Below are 18,972 nucleotides of genomic sequence, written 5' to 3'. Positions count from 1 at the left end.
CCATTCATCCTCCTCCATCACCTCATGTTTCAGCATGATAATACACGGCCCCCATGTCAACAAGGATCTGTCCACAATTCCTGGAAGCTGAAAATGTCCCAGTTCTTCCATGGCCTGCATACTCACCAGACATGTCACCCACTGAGCATGTTTGGGATGCTCTGGATCAACGTGTACGACAGCATATTCCAGTTCCCGTCAAAATCCAGAATTTTCGCACAGCCATTGAAGAGGAGTGGGACAACATTCCACAGGCCACAATCAACAGCCTGATCAACTCTATGTGAAGGAGATGTGTTGTGCTGCATGAGGCAAATGGTGGTCACACCAGATACTGACTGGTTTTCTGAACCACACCCCTAACTTTTTATTTAAGCTACAGTGAGTGAAAAAGGTATTTGATCCCCTGCTGATTTTGTACGTTTGCCCACTGACAAAGAAATGATCCGTCTATAATTTTAATAGTAGGTTTATTTGAACAGTGAGAGACAGAATAACAACAAACAAATCCAGAAAAACACGTGTCAAATGTTATAAATTGATTTGCATTTTAATGAGGGAAATAAGTATTTGACCCCCCCTCAATCAGAAAGATTTCTGGCTCCCAGGTGTCTTTTATACAGGTAACGAGCTGAAATTAGGAGCACACTCTTAAAGGGAGTGCTCCTAACCGCAACTTGTTACCTGTAAAACAGACACCTGTCCACAGAAGCAATCAATCAATCAATCAGATTCCAAACTCTCCACCATACTTTTTTCCCTCACTGTATCTATGACCAACAGATGCATATCTGTATTCCCAGTCATGTGAAATCCATAGATGAGGGCCTCATTTTATTTATTTAAATTGACTGATTTCTGTATGAACTATAAATCGGTAAAAATATTTGAAAAAAAATGTTGCATGTGATATTTTAGTTCAGTATATTTTAATAGACCAGATATCACCAAATCTACTGTTATCGAAGCAGTGCATTATGGGTCACTGTGTTCTATTCTGTCGTTCCAAACAGACGAGGAGCGGGGGGACGAGCGAGCCCGTCACCGTGGCGACAGACTGGGGTGCCTGGAGCGCGAGCAGGAGAAGTTGCTCAGGTTAGGGGCGTGACCAACGACTCACCTGTGAAAGGCTGCCGTATTCATATCACCTGAAACTGTAGATATTATTCATATCACCTGTTAGGAAACTGTAGATATTATTCATATCACCTGTTAGGAAACTGTAGATATTATTCATATCACCTGTTAGGAAACTGTAGATATTATTCATATCACCTGTTAGGAAACTGTAGATATTATTCATATCACCTGTTAGGAAACTGTAGATATTATTCATATCACCTGTTAGGAAACTGTAGATATTATTCATATCACCTGTTAGGAAACTGTAGATATTATTCATATCACCTGAAACTGTAGATATTATTCAGATCACCTGAAACTGTAGATATTATTCAGATCACCTGAAACTGTAGATATTATTCACATCACCTGTTAGGAAACTGTAGATATTATTCACATCACCTGAAACTGTAGATATTATTCAGATCACCTGTTAGGAAACTGTAGATATTATTCACATCACCTGTTAGGAAACTGTAGATATTATTCATATCACCTGAAACTGTAGATATTATTCATATCACCTGAAACTGTAGATATTATTCATATCACCTGAAACTGTAGATATTATTCAGATCACCTGAAACTGTAGATATTATTCAGATCACCTGTTAGGAAACTGTAGATATTATTCATATCACCTGAAACTGTAGATATTATTCACATCACCTGAAACTGTAGATATTATTCATATCACCTGGTAGGAAACTGTAGATATTATTCATATCACCTGGTAGGAAACTGTAGATATTATTCATATCACCTGGTAGGAAACTGTAGATATTATTCATATCACCTGAAACTGTAGATATTATTCATATCACCTGAAACTGTAGATATTATTCAGATCACCTGGTAGGAAACTGTAGATATTATTCACATCACCTGGTAGGAAACTGTAGATATTATTCAGATCACCTGAAACTGTAGATATTATTCATATCACCTGTTAGGAAACTGTAGATATTATTCATATCACCTGAAACTGTAGATATTATTCATATCACCTGAAACTGTAGATATTATTCAGATCACCTGAAACTGTAGATATTATTCACATCACCTGAAACTGTAGATATTATTCAGATCACCTGGTAGGAAACTGTAGATATTATTCATATCACCTGTTAGGAAACTGTAGATATTATTCAGATCACCTGAAACTGTAGATATTATTCACATCACCTGAAACTGTAGATATTATTCACATCACCTGTTAGGAAACTGTAGATATTATTCATATCACCTGAAACTGTAGATATTATTCATATCACCTGTTAGGAAACTGTAGATATTATTCATATCACCTGTTAGGAAACTGTAGATATTATTCATATCACCTGTTAGGAAACTGTAGATATTATTCATATCACCTGTTAGGAAACTGTAGATATTATTCACATCACCTGGTAGGAAACTGTAGATATTATTCACATCACCTGGTAGGAAACTGTAGATATTATTCACATCACCTGTTAGGAAACTGTAGATATTATTCATATCACCTGAAACTGTAGATATTATTCACATCACCTGAAACTGTAGATATTATTCATATCACCTGTTAGGAAACTGTAGATATTATTCATATCACCTGTTAGGAAACTGTAGATATTATTCATATCACCTGTTAGGAAACTGTAGATATTATTCATATCACCTGGTAGGAAACTGTAGATATTATTCATATCACCTGGTAGGAAACTAGATATTTTTCATATCACCTGTTAGGAAACTGTAGATATTATTCAGATCACCTGAAACTGTAGATATTATTCACATCACCTGTTAGGAAACTGTAGATATTATTCATATCACCTGAAACTGTAGATATTATTCAGATCACCTGAAACTGTAGATATTATTCACATCACCTGTTAGGAAACTGTAGATATTATTCAGATCACCTGAAACTGTAGATATTATTCACATCACCTGAAACTGTAGATATTATTCAGATCACCTGAAACTGTAGATATTATTCATATCACCTGAAACTGTAGATATTATTCACATCACCTGTTAGGAAACTGTAGATATTATTCAGATCACCTGAAACTGTAGATATTATTCAGATCACCTGAAACTGTAGATATTATTCATATCACCTGTTAGGAAACTGTAGATATTATTCATATCACCTGTTAGGAAACTGTAGATATTATTCATATCACCTGTTAGGAAACTGTAGATATTATTCATATCACCTGTTAGGAAACTGTAGATATTATTCATATCACCTGAAACTGTAGATATTATTCATATCACCTGAAACTGTAGATATTATTCAGATCACCTGAAACTGTAGATATTATTCAGATCACCTGAAACTGTAGATATTATTCAGATCACCTGTTAGGAAACTGTAGATATTATTCACATCACCTGTTAGGAAACTGTAGATATTATTCACATCACCTGAAACTGTAGATATTATTCATATCACCTGAAACTGTAGATATTATTCATATCACCTGAAACTGTAGATATTATTCATATCACCTGTTAGGAAACTGTAGATATTATTCATATCACCTGTTAGGAAACTGTAGATATTATTCATATCACCTGTTAGGAAACTGTAGATATTATTCATATCACCTGTTAGGAAACTGTAGATATTATTCATATCACCTGTTAGGAAACTGTAGATATTATTCATATCACCTGTTAGGAAACTGTAGATATTATTCATATCACCTGTTAGGAAACTGTAGATATTATTCATATCACCTGTTAGGAAACTGTAGATATTATTCACATCACCTGTTAGGAAACTGTAGATATTATTCACATCACCTGAAACTGTAGATATTATTCACATCACCTGAAACTGTAGATATTATTCATATCACCTGAAACTGTAGATATTATTCAGATCACCTGTTAGGAAACTGTAGATATTATTCAGATCACCTGTTAGGAAACTGTAGATATTATTCAGATCACCTGGTAGGAAACTGTAGATATTATTCAGATCACCTGGTAGGAAACTGTAGATATTATTCAGATCACCTGGTAGGAAACTGTAGATATTATTCAGATCACCTGGTAGGAAACTGTAGATATTATTCAGATCACCTGGTAGGAAACTGTAGATATTATTCAGATCACCTGGTAGGAAACTGTAGATATTATTCAGATCACCTGGTAGGAAACTGTAGATATTATTCAGATCACCTGGTAGGAAACTGTAGATATTATTCAGATCACCTGGTAGGAAACTGTAGATATTATTCAGATCACCTGTTAGGAAACTGTAGATATTATTCACATCACCTGAAACTGTAGATATTATTCACATCACCTGTTAGGAAACTGTAGATATTATTCACATCACCTGTTAGGAAACTGTAGATATTATTCAGATCACCTGAAACTGTAGATATTATTCAGATCACCTGTTAGGAAACTGTAGATATTATTCAGATCACCTGTTAGGAAACTGTAGATATTATTCAGATCACCTGAAACTGTAGATATTATTCATATCACCTGTTAGGAAACTGTAGATATTATTCAGATTGATTCTAGGGGTTGATTCCCTGGTGGGGTTGATTCCCTGGTGGGGTTGATTCCCTGGTGGGGTTGATTCCCTGGTGGGGTTGATTCCCTGGTGGGGTTAGGGGTTGATTCCCTGGTGGGGCTGATTCCCTGGTGGGGCTGATTCCCTGGTGGGGTTGATTCCCTGGTGGGGGGTCGATTCCCTGGTGGGGGGTCGATTCCCTGGTGGGGGGTCGATTCCCTGGTGGGGGGTCGATTCCCTGGTGGGGGGTTGATTCCCTGGTGGGGTTGATTCCCTGGTGGGGTTGATTCCCTGGCGGGGTCGATTCCCTGGTGGGGTCGATTCCCTGGTGGGGTTAGGGGTCGATTCCCTGGTGGGGTTGATTCCCTGGTGGGGTCGATTCCCTAGTGGGGTTAGGGGTCGATTCCCTGGTGGGGTTGATTCCCTGGTGGGGTTAGGGGTCGATTCCCTGGTGGGGTTAGGGGTCGATTCCCTGGTGGGGTCGATTCCCTAGTGGGGTTAGGGGTCGATTCCCTGGTGGGGTTGATTCCCTGGTGGGGTTAGGGGTCGATTCCCTGGTGGGGTTGATTCCCTAGTGGGGTTAGGGGTCGTTTCCCTGGTTAGGGGTCGATTCCCTGGTTAGGGGTCGATTCCCTGGTGGGGGGTTGATTCCCTGGTGGGGGGTTGATTCCCTGGTGGGGGGTCGATTCCCTGGTGGGGGGGTCGATTCCCTGGTGGTGGGTCGATTCCCTGGTGGGGGGGTCGATTCCCTGGTGGGGGGGTCGATTCCCTGGTGGTGGGTCGATTCCCTGGTGGGTCGATTTCCCTGGTGGGGGGTCGATTTCCCTGGTGGGGGGTCGATTTCCCTGGTGGGGGGTCGATTCCCTGGTGGGGGGTCGATTCCCTGGTGGGGGGTCGATTCCCTGGTGGGGGGTCGATTCCCTGGTGGGGGGTCGATTCCCTGGTGGGGGGGTCGATTCCCTGGTGGGGGGGTCGATTCCCTGGTGGGGGGGTCGATTCCCTGGTGGGGGGGTCGATTCCCTGGTGGGGTCGATTTCCCTGGTGGGGGGTCGATTTCCCTGGTGGGGGGTCGATTTCCCTGGTGGGGTTAGGGGTCGATTCCCTGGTGGGGTTAGAGGTCGATTTCCCTGGTGGGGGGTCGATTTCCCTGGTGGGGGGTCGATTCCCTGGTGGGGTTAGGGGTCGATTCCCTGGTGGGGTTAGAGGTCGATTTCCCTGGTGGGGGGTCGATTCCCTGGTGGGGGGTCGATTTCCCTGGTGGGGGGTCGATTTCCCTGGTGGGGGGTCGATTTCCCTGGTGGGGGGTCGATTCCCTGGTGGGGGGTCGATTCCCTGGTGGGGGGTCGATTCTCTTGTCCCTATCAAGGATGGATATAAAGAGTGCTATGAATTAGATGTTTTTATATTGTGTGTGTGTGTGTGTGTGTGTGTGTGTGTGTGTCTCTGATCAGAGAGAGTAAGGAGTTGGCAGATTTCACCCAGATGCACCCCCCCCTGGCGTCCAGCGCCCTGACCTCGAACCTGATGACCTCGAACCTCATGGTAACTGGAGGCTCCGCCCGCTGGCCCCACGACCCCTCCCCTCTGACCTCTCACCCCTGGATGCCTCGCCAAGGAGCACCCCCCATCTGGCTGTCGGGATCCCCCTACGGTACACACACACACACACACACCATATACCCACTACACACACCATATACCCACTACACACACCATATACCCACTACACACACACTATACCCACTACACACACACTGTACCCACTACACACACACACACACACACTATACCCACTACACACACACTGTACACACTACACACACACACACACTGTACACACTACACACACACACACACACACTACACACACACACTATACCCACTACACACACTGTACCCACTATACACACACACTATACTCACTACACACACACACACACTGTACCCACTACACACACACACACACACACACACACACTACACCCACTTCACACACACTATACCCACTACACACACACACTCTATACCCACTACACACACCCACTACACACACACCCTATACCCACTTCACACACACAACACACGCTACACACACACTGTACCCACAACACACACTACACACACACTGTACCCACTACACACACACTGTACCCACTACACACACACACTATACCCACTGTCCCCCAGGTATCCCGACCCGGCTAGCGGTCCCCCAGGTATCCCGGCTAGCGGTCCCCCAGGTATCCCGGCTAGCGTTCCCCCAGGTATCCCGGCTAGCGTTCCCCCAGGTATCCCGGCTAGCGTTCCCCCAGGTATCCCGGCTAGCGTTCCCCCCGTATCCCGGCTAGCGGTCCCCCAGGTATCCCGGCTAGCGTTCCCCCAGGTATCCCGGCTAGCGGTCCCCCAGGTATCCCGGCTAGCGGTCCCCCAGGTATCCCGGCTAGCGGTCCCCCAGGTATCCCGGCTAGCGGTCCCCCAGGTATCCCGGCTAGCGGTCCCCCAGGTATCCCGGCTAGCGGTCCCCCAGGTATCCCGGCTAGCGGTCCCCCAGTATCCTGACCCTATGAAGAGTCTTCGATGAGCTGTGAATTTGCTATAATGGATTAACAATCTTTCTCTGTCTGTCTCTGTCTCTGTCTCTCTCTCTCTCTCTGTCTCTCTCTCTCTCTCTGTCTCTCTCTCTCTGTCTGTGTCTGTCTGTCTGTCTCTGTCTGTCTCTGTCTATCTGTCTCTGTCTGTCTGTGTCTGTCTGTGTCTGTCTGTGTCTGTCTGTGTCTGTCTGTCTCTGTCTGTCTCTGTCTGTCTGTGTCTGTCTGTGTCTGTCTGTGTCTGTCTGTGTCTGTCTGTGTCTGTCTGTGTCTGTCTGTTTCTCTGTGTCTGTTTCTCTGTGTCTGTCTGTCTGTCTGTCTGTCTGTCTCTGTCTGTCTCTGTCTGTCTCTGTCTGTCTGTGTCTGTCTGTGTCTGTCTGTTTCTCTGTGTCTGTTTCTCTGTGTCTGTCTGTCTGTCTGTCTGTCTGTCTCTGTCTGTCTGTCTCTCTCTCTCTTTCTCTCTGTCTGTCTCTCTCTTTCTCTCTGTCTCTCTCTCTCTGTCTCTCTCTCTGTCTGTCTGTCTGTCTGTCTGTCCTACCCCAGGTTTAGGCCCCTCTCCGCTGCACCAGGCCCTCCCTCCCTACCAGCTGGCTAGAGACCCCCAGTCAGGACAGCTGATGGTTATATCCACAGAACACGTCCCACGCTACGGTACGATGTGAGGATGACTTGGGGCTGTGTGGAACACTGCTTTGCCGTGCATCACCCTATAATTGTGTGTCCGTCCGTCCCGTAGGAGGAGATGTGTTGGACGGTGGTGGCGCCCCCCTGTGGCCGGCGGTGTACGGAGCGGGAAGTTCCCTGCAACATGCGGCTCAGCTACAGATGTTGTCACAGCAACAGATGCTGAGGCAACACGAGCTGATGATGATTCAACAACACGCTGCTCAGGTCCTGGAGCTGCAGAGGAACGCTCAGCTGATGGTGAGGACACACCTGGTACACACCCTGGTACACAGCCTGGTACACACCCACGCCTGGTACACACCCACGCCTGGTACACACCCACGCCTGGTACACACCCACGCCTGGTACACACCCACGCCTGGTACACACCCACACCTGGTACACACCCTGGTACACACCCACGCCTGGTACACACCCACGCCTGGTACACACCCACGCCTGGTACACACCCACGCCTGGTACACACCCACGCCTGGTACACACCCACGCCTGGTACACACCCTGGTACACACCCACACCTGGTACACAGCCTGGTACACACCCTGGTACACACCCACGCCTGGTACACACCCACGCCTGGTACACAGCCTGGTACACAGCCTGGTACACACCCACACCCTGGTACACGGCCTGGTATACGGCCTGGTACACACCCACACCTGGTACACACCCACACCTGGTACACACCCACACCTGGTACACGGCCTGGTACACACCTAACTGCTGGTGAGGACACAGACGCACACCCCTAACGCACACACTGCAAGTAAACACAAGGTTACACACACGCTCTCTCACACACTCACCCCTCTCTCTCTCTCACACTCTCTCTCCCGCCCCGCCCTCACCCTGCTCGCTCTCCCTCACCCTGCTCGCTCTCCCTCACCCTCACCCTGCTCGCTCTCCCTCCCTCACCCTGCTTGCTCTCCCTCACCCCCACCCTGCTCGCTCTCCCTCACCCCCACCCTGCTCGCTCTCCCTCACCCTCACCCTGCTCGCTCTCCCTCACCCCCACCCTGCTCGCTCTCCCTCACCCCGCTCTCTCTCACCCCTCGCTCTCTCTCTCTGTTGTAGGAGCGTCTGAAGGCCAGTGAACAGAGGGCGGAGCTAGAAGAGAAGACCAATAAGAGGAATTCCGAGCCCAAACCCCGCCCCTCGCCACGCCCCACTCCCTCCCCTTCCCTCCACTGCCATAAAACTCCCCTCCGTTCGCCTCCCCCCTCCACCTCCTCCCTCACCCCCCTGTCCTCCCCCAGGCTCGCTCTCCAACACCAGGAGGTCCAGAGAGAGAGATCTCACCCCTCCTCTCCACTCCCTCGCCCCCCCGCTCCACACTCTGCCTCCCCCCTGAGACCCTCCTCCCCTCTGAGACCCAAGCAGGACGCTGACGAGGGAGAGGAGGAGGAGGGGGGGAGAGAGAGGGGGGAGAAACAGACCACCGCCCCCTTTCACCGACTCTACACAGGTGAGCATCCTGTTAAAATACTAATTGGAGCAGTAAAAATAAAAATGTTTTGTCATACCTGATATACCACGGCTGTCAACCAATCAGAATTCAGGGTTCGAACCACCCAGTTTATGATCTGTTATTTTCTATTGTTATATTCTGTTATATTATATTCTGTTATATTCTGTTATATTATATTCTGTTATATTCTGTTATATTCTGTTATATTATATTCTGTTATATTCTGTTATATTCTGTTATATTCTATTCTGTTATATTCTATTCGGTTTCTGTTGTTCTGTTATATTCTGTTGTGTTGTCTGTATATAACCAGTCTGTTGTGTTGTCTGTATATAACCAGTCTGTTGTGTTGTCTGTATATAACCAGTCTGTTGTGTTGTCTGTATATAACCAGTCTGTTGTGTTGTCTGTATATAACCAGTCTGTTGTGTTGTCTGTATATAACCAGTCTGTTGTGTTGTCTGTATATAACCAGTCTGTTGTGTTGTCTGTATATAACCAGTCTGTTGTGTTGTCTGTATATAACCAGTCTGTTGTGTTGTCTGTATATAACCAGTCTGTTGTGTTGTCTGTATATAACCAGTCTGTTCAGATACACCACTGCTTGATTAAAGGGATCACGTGTATTATTTATCTGACCCTGTGTGTGTGTGTGTGTGTGTGTGTGTGTGTGTGTGTGTGTGTGTGTGTGTGTGTGTGTACAGATATCACCCCTGGTTACCGTTACCAGTCCATCACCGCTCCGTTCAGCGCCCTGTTCCCCCCTCGCCATCCAGCAGGGGGCAACACACGCCCCTCGGTCTCCTCCCTAGCGCCTCTGCCCCGGGCCACAGCTCCAGACGTGACACTTCGGGTCCTGGAGCTCCGGCCAGACCAAGGGACCTCTCTGAAGCACGACCCCGACCGGGAGCCACCCCAGCTGGGCATGAGTCCTGCAGCTCTGGACCCTTTACTCCGAATCTCCAGCCCTCCAACCCTCAGTCGAATAGAGAGAGACGGAGAGTCAAGCTTCAAACACACACATCCCAGCCTTACACACCCACATAAACACACCAGCATCGCCACAACACCCCAGCCCTGTCCTCCTCTGCCACACAAACACACCAGTGTTAGCCTCCCCACAATCCCCCAGCCCTGTCCTCCTCTACCCCCCACACAGCCACAAGAACAACAGACCGAGGAGGAAGAGGAGGAGGAGGAGGAAGAGGAGGCAGGAGCGGTCAAGATGGAGGTGTTGACCTACGGTTGCCGTGGATCCTATCAGTTTCCGCCGTCCGTCCCGAAGGTGGAGACTAAACCAGAGGTCACAAAGAAATCGAGCCCCGCCCATTACCCATCATGCACCACGGCAAGCTCAGAGCGACCGACCTTTAGACCCGGCCCCGATACTCACGCGTCCTCTCCTCCTCCCCCTCTCTCTCCCTGCCCTCCCCCTCCCTCCCCTCGAAACGTCGGTATGATGACACTGTGGGCTGCCAGTCAGATGCCCCAGGCTGCCCCACCTGCCCTACCCGCCCTGCTCCAGACAGAGGCCTCCTCGCTGGGGAGAGACGTGACCAGTCCTGGGTGTCTGGAGGTCTGGGCCCTGGAAGGGATGACTCTACTCAGCGACATGGCTTCACTAGAGATGGACAGAATACAGCTGGAGCAGGGTGAGGGGAAAGGGGGAGGAGGGAGGGAGAGGAGAGGTGGGGAGGAGAAGGGGGAGGAGCAGGGTGAGGGGGAGCAGGGTGAGGGGAAAGGGGAGGAGAAGGGGGAGGAGCAGGGTGAGGAGAAAGGGGGAGGAGAGGTGGGAAGGAGCAGTGGGGAGGAGCAGGGTGAGGGGAAAGGGGAGGAGAAGGGGGAGGAGAGGTGGGGAGGAGCAGGGTGGGGTGAAGGGGGTGGGGAGGAGCAGGGTGAGGGGAAAGGGGAGGAAAAGGGGAGGAGAGGTGGGGAGGAGAAGAGATGGGAGAGGAGGAATGGAGGGGCAAGAGGAGAGGGGATGAGGGGGAGGGAGGAAAAGGGGGAGGAGAGGTGGGGAGGAGCAGGGGGAGGGGAAAGGGGAGGAGGAGAGGGGATGGTGGAGAGGGGGAGGGAGGAAAAGGGGGAGGAGAGATGGGGAGGAGCAGGGGGAGGGGAAAGGGGAGGAGGAGAGGGAATGGTGGAGAGGGGGAGGGAGGAAAAGGAAACGGTTTGAATGTGATTTCCTCATAAAGGTCCTACACCTCCTACGAACCTCATGCTGAGTCTGTTTCTCTCTCTGTGTGTGTAGGTGAGGTGTTGAGCGGTCTCGACAGCCTGTTGGAGGCAGGTAGGAAGGTGTTGCTGGAGGCCATTGAGAGCCAGTCTCACATCGACCTCCCCAGACGACTACACCCCAGCAAGACCTACAGCTGGAGGACGAGGACAGACCCGCAGGAGGTAAACATACTGTAGACCTACAGCTGGAGGACGAGGACAGACCAGAGTCAATGTGGAGGCTATATACAGGGTATTACGGTACAGAGTCAATGTGGAGGCTATATACAGGGTATTACGGTACAGAGTCAATGTGGAGGCTATATACAGGGTATTACGGTACAGAGTCAATGTGGAGGCTATATACAGGGGGTACCGGTACAGAGTCATTGTGGAGGCTATATACAGGGTATTACGGTACAGAGTCAGTGTGTGGAGGCTATATACAGGGACCGGTACAGAGTCAATGTGGAGGCTATATACAGGGTATTACGGTACAGAGTCAGTGTGTGGAGGCTATATACAGGGTATTACGGTACAGAGTCAATGTGGAGGCTATATACAGGGTATTACGGTACAGAGTCAATGTGGAGGCTATATACAGGGTATTACGGTACAGAGTCAATGTGGAGGCTATATACAGGGTATTACGGTACAGAGTCAATGTGGAGGCTATATACAGGGTATTACGGTACAGAGTCAATGTGGAGGCTATATACAGGGGGTACTGGTACAGAGTAAATGTGGAGACTATATACAGGGTATTACGGTACAGAGTCAATGTGGAGGCTATATACAGGGTATTACGGTACAGAGTCAATGTGGAGGCTATATACAGGGTATTACGGTACAGAGTCAATGTGGAGGCTATATACAGGGTATTACGGTACAGAGTCAATGTGGAGACTATATAAAGGGTGTTACGGTACAGAGTCAATGTGGAGGCTATATACAGGGTATTACGGTACAGAGTCAATGTGGAGGCTATATACAGGGTATTACGGTACAGAGTCAATGTGGAGGCTATATACAGGGGGTACCGGTACAGAGTCAATGTGGAGGCTATATACAGGGTGTTACGGTACAGAGTCAATGTGGAGACTATATACAGGGGGTACCAGTACAGAGTCAATGTGGAGGCTATATACAGGGGGTACCGGTACAGAGTCAATGTGGAGGCTATATACAGGGGGTACCTGTACAGAGTCAATGTGGAGACTATATACAGGGTATTACGGAACATAGTCAATGTGGAGGCTATATACAGAGTATTACGGTACAGAGTCAATGTGGAGGCTATATACAGGGTATTACGGTACAGAGTCAATGTGGAGGCTATATACAGGGTGTTACGGTACAGAGTCAATGTGGAGACTATATACAGGGGGTACCTGTACAGAGTCAATGTGGAGACTATATACAGAGTATTACGGTACAGAGTCAATGTGGAGACTATATACAGGGGGTACCTGTACAGAGTCAATGTGGAGACTATATACAGGGTATTACGGTACAGAGTTAGTGTGTGGTAATTGAGGTAATATGTACATGTAGGTAGAGTTATTGAAGTGACATAGATAATATCAGAGTAGCAGCAGCGTGAAATTAAAGGGGGGGGGGGTTGTTCAAGGTAAATAGTCCAGGTGGCTATTTTGATGAATTGTTCAGCAGTTTTATGGCTTGGAGGTAGAAGCTGTTAAGGTGTGTGTGGAGTATCACTAACCCTCGTGTGTGTGTGTGTGTGTGTGTGTGTGTGTGCGTCCAGCAGCTCTTCAGTAAGGTGTGTGTGGAGTATCACTAACCTGTGTGTGTGTGTCCAGCAGTTCTTCAGTAAGGTGTGTGTGAAGTATCACTAACCTGTGTGTGTGTGTGTGTGTGTGCGTCCAGCAGCTCTTCAGTAAGGTGTGTGTGGAGGTGTATGACGGAGGGGAGTTGCAGCACCGGATCAGGTTAGCGGAGCTACAGAGGCAGTACAAGGTCAAACAGAGACAACTGGACAAGCTGCAGAGACGCTCAGACACCCAGTGAGTAACACAGACAGACAGACACACAGACACAGACACAGACACACACACACAGACAGACAAGTACGTATGTCCTATCCAATCACTGTTCTCTTTCTGTTCAGAGAGGTTCAGCAGGAGGAGGAGAGGCGGAGTCTAACCAGACGTGGGCGGGGCCGACCCAGGAAGAGGAAACGTGTAACGACGCCCCCTGGCAAGATGGAGTCCCGGACAGGAAAGTAAGTGAAACGACTGTTGTTATGTATCTACAGTACCTTCAGAAAGTTCACCCCCCCCTCCCTTTTTGACTTTTTCCCAACATTTTGTTGTGTAACAACCTGAATTTAAAATGTATTAAAGTTGAAATGTTGTGTCACTGAGTCTACACACATTACCCTATAATGTTCAAAGTGGAAATTGTTTTTTTCAGAAATGTTGACAAATGTAATAAAAAAAAAAGGAAAAGCTGAAATGTCTTGAGTCAATAAGTCACTCTGTGTACAATAATAGTGTTTCATAATATTTTTGAAAGACTACTTCATCTCTGTACCCCCACATGTCTGTCTGTCTGTCTGTCCCCTCCGGTTGAGCAGTGAATTTCAAACACAGAATCAAACCTTTGAGCATGGTGAAGTTATTAATTACACTTTGGATGGTGTATCAATACACCCAGTCGCTACAAAGATACAGGCGTCCTTCCTAACTCAGTTGCCTGAGAGGAAGGAAACCGCTCAGGGATTTAACCATGAGGCCAACGGTGACTTTTTAAAACAGTTACAGAGTTTAATGGCTGTGATAGGAGAACACTCAGGATGGCTCAACAACATTGTAGTTACTCCACAATACTAACCTAAATGACAGAGTGAAAAGAAGGAAGCCTGTACAGAATATAAATATTCCAAAACATGCATCCTGTTTGCAACAAGGTACTAAAGTAATATTGCAAAAAATGTGGCAAAGCAATACAATTTATGTCATGAATACAAAGTGTTATGTTTGGGGCAAATCCAATACAACAAATTACTGAGTACCACTCTCCATATTTTCAAACATGGTGGTGGCTGCATCATGTTATGGGTATGCTTGTCATCGTTAAGAACTGGCGGAGAAGAGGTATTCAGAGTGGACTTCTAGTCCACCCCTTCCACTGCTTCTGAGTATATTACTCGCTGATGTTCAGTCTCTGGACAATTAAAGTAGATGAGCTCAGGGCGAGGATCTCCTTCCAGAGAGACATCAGGGACTGTAACATACTCTGTTTTACGGAATCATGGCTCTCTCCGGGATATACTGTCCCTGTCCATACAGCCAGCTGGGTTCTCAGTTCATCGTGCTGACAGGAATAAAGAACTCTCCGGGATGGTGGGATGGTGACAACATACAGAAACTCAAGTCATTTTGTTCACCCGACCTAGAATACCTCACAATCAAATGCCGACCGTATTACCTCCCGAGAGAACTCTCCTCGGTTATAGTCACAGCCGTGTATATTCCACCTCAAGCCGATACCACGACGGCCCTCAAGGAACTACACTGAACTTTGTGCAAACTGGAAACCACATATCCTGAAGCTGCATTTTATGAAAAAGAACTTTTCCCCGTTCGTCGACAGGACCGCAGTGGAGAAGGTGGAAAGCTTCAAGTTCCTTGGGAAAACATCACTGACAAACTGAAATGGTCTGCTTCCCCAACGCCCGGGTTCGGTCTGCTTCCCCAACGCCCGGGTTCGGTCTGCTTCCCCAACGCCCGGGTTCGGTCTGCTTCCCCAACAGACACAGGGAGATGAATTCACCTTTCAGCAGGACAATAACCTATAACACAAGGCCAAATCTACACTGGAGTTGCTTACCAAGAAGACAGTGAATGTTCCTGAGTGGCCAAGTTACAGTTTTGACTTAAATCCGCTTGAAAATCTACGGCAAGACCTGAAAAATGGTTGTCTAGAAATGATCAACAACCAATTTGACAGAGATTGAAGAATTTTTAAAATAATAAATGGGTTAAATATTGTACAATCCAGGTGTGCAAAGCTCTTAGAGATTTACCCAGAAAGCCTCACAGCTGTAATCGCTGCCAAAGGTGATTCTAACATGTATTGACTCAGGGGTGTGAATACTTATGTAAATTTAGATATTTCTGTATTTCATTTTCAATAAATGTGCAACTATTTCTAAAAACATGTTTTCATTTTGTCATTATGTAGGTATTATTGTGTGTAGATTGGTGAGGAAAATAATATATTTAATAAATGTTTGAAACACAAAATGGGTATAAAGTCCAAGCATATGAGTACTTTCTGAAGGTACTGTATATCTCTGTGTGTTTCCACTACCGTTCAAAACTTTGGGGTCAGAATACTTCCAAAGTTGTGGCAAAATGGTTTAAGGACAACAAAGTCAAGGTATTGGAGTGGCCATCACAAATCTCTGACCTCAATCCTATAGAAAAATGTTTGGGCAGAAGTGAAAAAAATTGTGTGCGAGCAAGAGGGCCTACAAACCTGACTCAGTTACACCAGCTCTGTCAGCAGGAACGGGCCAAAATTCACCCAACTTATTGTGGGAAGCTTGTGGAAGGCTACCTGAAACATTTAACCCAAGTTAAACAATTTAAAGGCAATGCTACCGAATACTAATTGAGTGTATGTAAACTTCTGACCCACTGGGAATGTGATGAAAGAAATAAAATATGAAATATATAATTCTCTCTACTATTATTCGGACATTTCACATTCTTAAATAAAGTGGTGATCCTAACTGACCTAAGTCAGGGAATTTTTACTAGGATTAAATCTCAGAAATTGTGAAAAACTGAGTTTAAATGTATTTGGCAAAGGTGTATGTAAACTTCCGACTTCAACTGTATATAGCTGTAATTGAGGACAGGATGCTACTGTATTTCTCTGTTTTATAGCTGTAATTGAGGACAGGATGTTACTGTATTTCTCTGTGTTTATAGCTGTAATTGAGGACAGGATGCTACTGTATTTCTCTGTGTTTATAGCTGTAATTGAGGACAGGATGCTACTGTATTTCTGTGTTTATAGCTGTAATTGAGGACAGGATGCTACTGTAATTGAGGGTGATACTGTTTCATTTACTGAGCGTTCTTCATGAGGAGGACTTATAAAGGAGTGTTAACTGTTTTCCTAACGTGTGTGTGTGTGTGTGTGTGTGTGTGTGTGTGTGTGTGTGTGTGTGTGTGTGTGTCAGGCTGGGCAGGACAGTGCAGTACTCCGACGTGGGGGACGGAGGGAGGAAGAGATTCCACTGTTCCAGAGAGGAAGATGAGATGGAGGGAGGAAGAGGAGGAGAGAAGAGGAGATGGCAAGATCGGGAGGCGTCCACCAGTCACTCTCTGGAGGTACAGTGTGTGGAGCCGTCCACCAGTCACTCTCTGGAGGTACGGTGTGTGGAGCCGTCCGCCAGTCACTCTCTGGAGGTACGGTGTGGTGTGGAGCCGTCCGCCAGTCACTCTCTGGAGGTACGGTGGGTGTGGAGCCGTCCACCAGTCACTCTCTGGAGGTACGGTGGGTGTGGAGCCGTCCACCAGTCACTCTCTGGAGGTACGGTGGGTGTGGAGCCGTCCACCAGTCACTCTCTGGAGGTACGGTGGGTGTGGAGCCGTCCACCAGTCACTCTCTGGAGGTACGGTGTGTGTGGAGCCGTCCACCAGTCACTCTCTGGAGGTACGGTGTGTGTGTGGAGCCGTCCACCAGTCAATCTCTGGAGGTACGGTGGGTGTGGAGCCGTCCACTAGTCACTCTCTGGAGGTACGGCGTGTGGAGCCGTCCACCAGTCACTCTCTGGAGGTACGGCGTGTGGAGCCGTCCACTAGTCACTCTCTGGAGGTACGGCGTGTGGAGCCGTCCACCAGTCACTCTCTGGAGGTACGGTGTGGTGTGGAGCCGTCCACTAGTCACTCTCTGGAGGTACGGCGTGTGGAGCCGTCCGCCAGTCACTCTCTGGAGGTACGGCGTGTGGAGCCGTCCACCAGTCACTCTCTGGAGGTACGGCGTGTGGAGCCGTCCACTAGTCACTCTCTGGAGGTACGGCGTGTGGAGCCGTCCACCAGTCACTCTCTGGAGGTACGGTGTGGTGTGGAGCCGTCCACTAGTCACTCTCTGGAGGTACGGTGTGGTGTGGAGCCGTCCGCCAGTCACTCTCTGGAGGTACGGTGTGGTGTGGAGCCGTCCGCCAGTCACTCTCTGGAGGTACGGCGTGTGGAGCCGTCCACCAGTCACTCTCTGGAGGTACGGTGGGTGGGGAGCCGTCCACCAGTCACTCTCTGGAGGTACGGTGGGTGTGGAGCCGTCCACCAGTCACTCTCTGGAGGTACGGCGTGTGGAGCTGTCCACCAGGTCTTTAAGGCATCCATTCTCCTGTTGATATTTTGATCTATTCTGTTTTCATCGGAGGAGTTCAGACGACAGGTGGTCATTTTAACATCGACATTCAACGATGAGATTGGACGGCAGGATACATTCAGTTGCCTTGCTTTTGACTTTAAACTTGTGTGTGTGTGTGTGTGTTTTTAATGGTGTGTGTGTGTGTGTTTTTAATGGTGTGTGTGTGTGTGTGTGTGTTTTTAATGGTGTGTGTGTGTGTTTTTAATGGTGTGTGTGTGTGTGTGTGTGTTTTTAATGGTATGTGTGTTTTTAATGGTGTGTGTGTATGTGTTTTTAATGGTGTTTGTGTGTGTTTGTAATGGTGTGTGTGTGTGTGTGTGTGTGTTTGTAATGGTGTGTGTGTGTGTGTGTTTGTAATGGTGTGTGTGTGTGTGTGTGTGTAATGGTGTGTGTTCTCTCCACCAGGTCTTTAAGGCTCGTCGTGTCGGTCTGTGTGACCATGAGCAGCTCGCCTGTGACCTGGACAGAGCTCTCTCCCTGTCCGTCCTCAGCAGCAGCAGCCGCCACCGGCTGACCTCTGACCCCAGCGGGAGGAGGGATGGAGGGGGGATCCTCTCGTCTGGAGGGAAACAGAAGATTAGAGGTGAGAGGAAGACGGTTTCTCCTCCTCCTCACTCCTCTTCCTCTCAACGCTCCAGCTTCGACTACAGTGAGTTACTCTTTGTTAGTACGGAGAGTGTGTGTGTGTGTGTGTGTGTCGATGTGTCCTAACCCTGTACAGACTGAGGGTGTCGGTGTGTGAGCGTGACGTTCTTCTGCCTCTGGAAGCAACGTCAAGCACAATAACTGTTCTTCGGGAGCTTCATGAAATGGGTTTCCGTGGCAGAGCAGCCGCACACAAGCCTAAGATCACCATACGCAACGCCAAGCGTCGGGCTGGAGTGATGAATCACGCTTCACCATCTGGCAGTTCCGACGGATGAATCTGGGTTTGGCGGATTCCAGGAGAACGC

General features: G+C 47.8%; 1 protein-coding gene across 1 annotated transcript in view; it reads left to right on the top strand.

Moving 5' to 3' along the window:
• tnrc18 (trinucleotide repeat containing 18) overlaps window positions 1–18,972 on the top strand; it is an 89,316-nt gene that overhangs the window by 37,700 nt on the left and 32,644 nt on the right. Inside the window, exons 6-17 of the mRNA XM_029747707.1 lie at window positions 1,014–1,095; window positions 6,100–6,299; window positions 7,780–7,887; window positions 7,973–8,160; window positions 8,998–9,388; window positions 10,096–11,043; window positions 11,643–11,791; window positions 13,496–13,632; window positions 13,737–13,850; window positions 16,824–17,217; window positions 17,319–17,945; window positions 18,425–18,668. Of these exons, the coding sequence (XP_029603567.1) occupies window positions 1,014–1,095; window positions 6,100–6,299; window positions 7,780–7,887; window positions 7,973–8,160; window positions 8,998–9,388; window positions 10,096–11,043; window positions 11,643–11,791; window positions 13,496–13,632; window positions 13,737–13,850; window positions 16,824–17,217; window positions 17,319–17,945; window positions 18,425–18,668 (3,582 nt within the window). The remainder of the gene's footprint in view (window positions 1–1,013; window positions 1,096–6,099; window positions 6,300–7,779; window positions 7,888–7,972; window positions 8,161–8,997; window positions 9,389–10,095; window positions 11,044–11,642; window positions 11,792–13,495; window positions 13,633–13,736; window positions 13,851–16,823; window positions 17,218–17,318; window positions 17,946–18,424; window positions 18,669–18,972) is intronic.

This window comes from Salmo trutta, unplaced genomic scaffold (assembly GCF_901001165.1).
Source record: "Salmo trutta unplaced genomic scaffold, fSalTru1.1, whole genome shotgun sequence".
Lineage (NCBI taxonomy): Eukaryota > Metazoa > Chordata > Actinopteri > Salmoniformes > Salmonidae > Salmo > Salmo trutta.
Note: the sequence above shows the minus strand (reverse complement) of the source record. Positions and strands in the feature narration are given on the sequence as shown.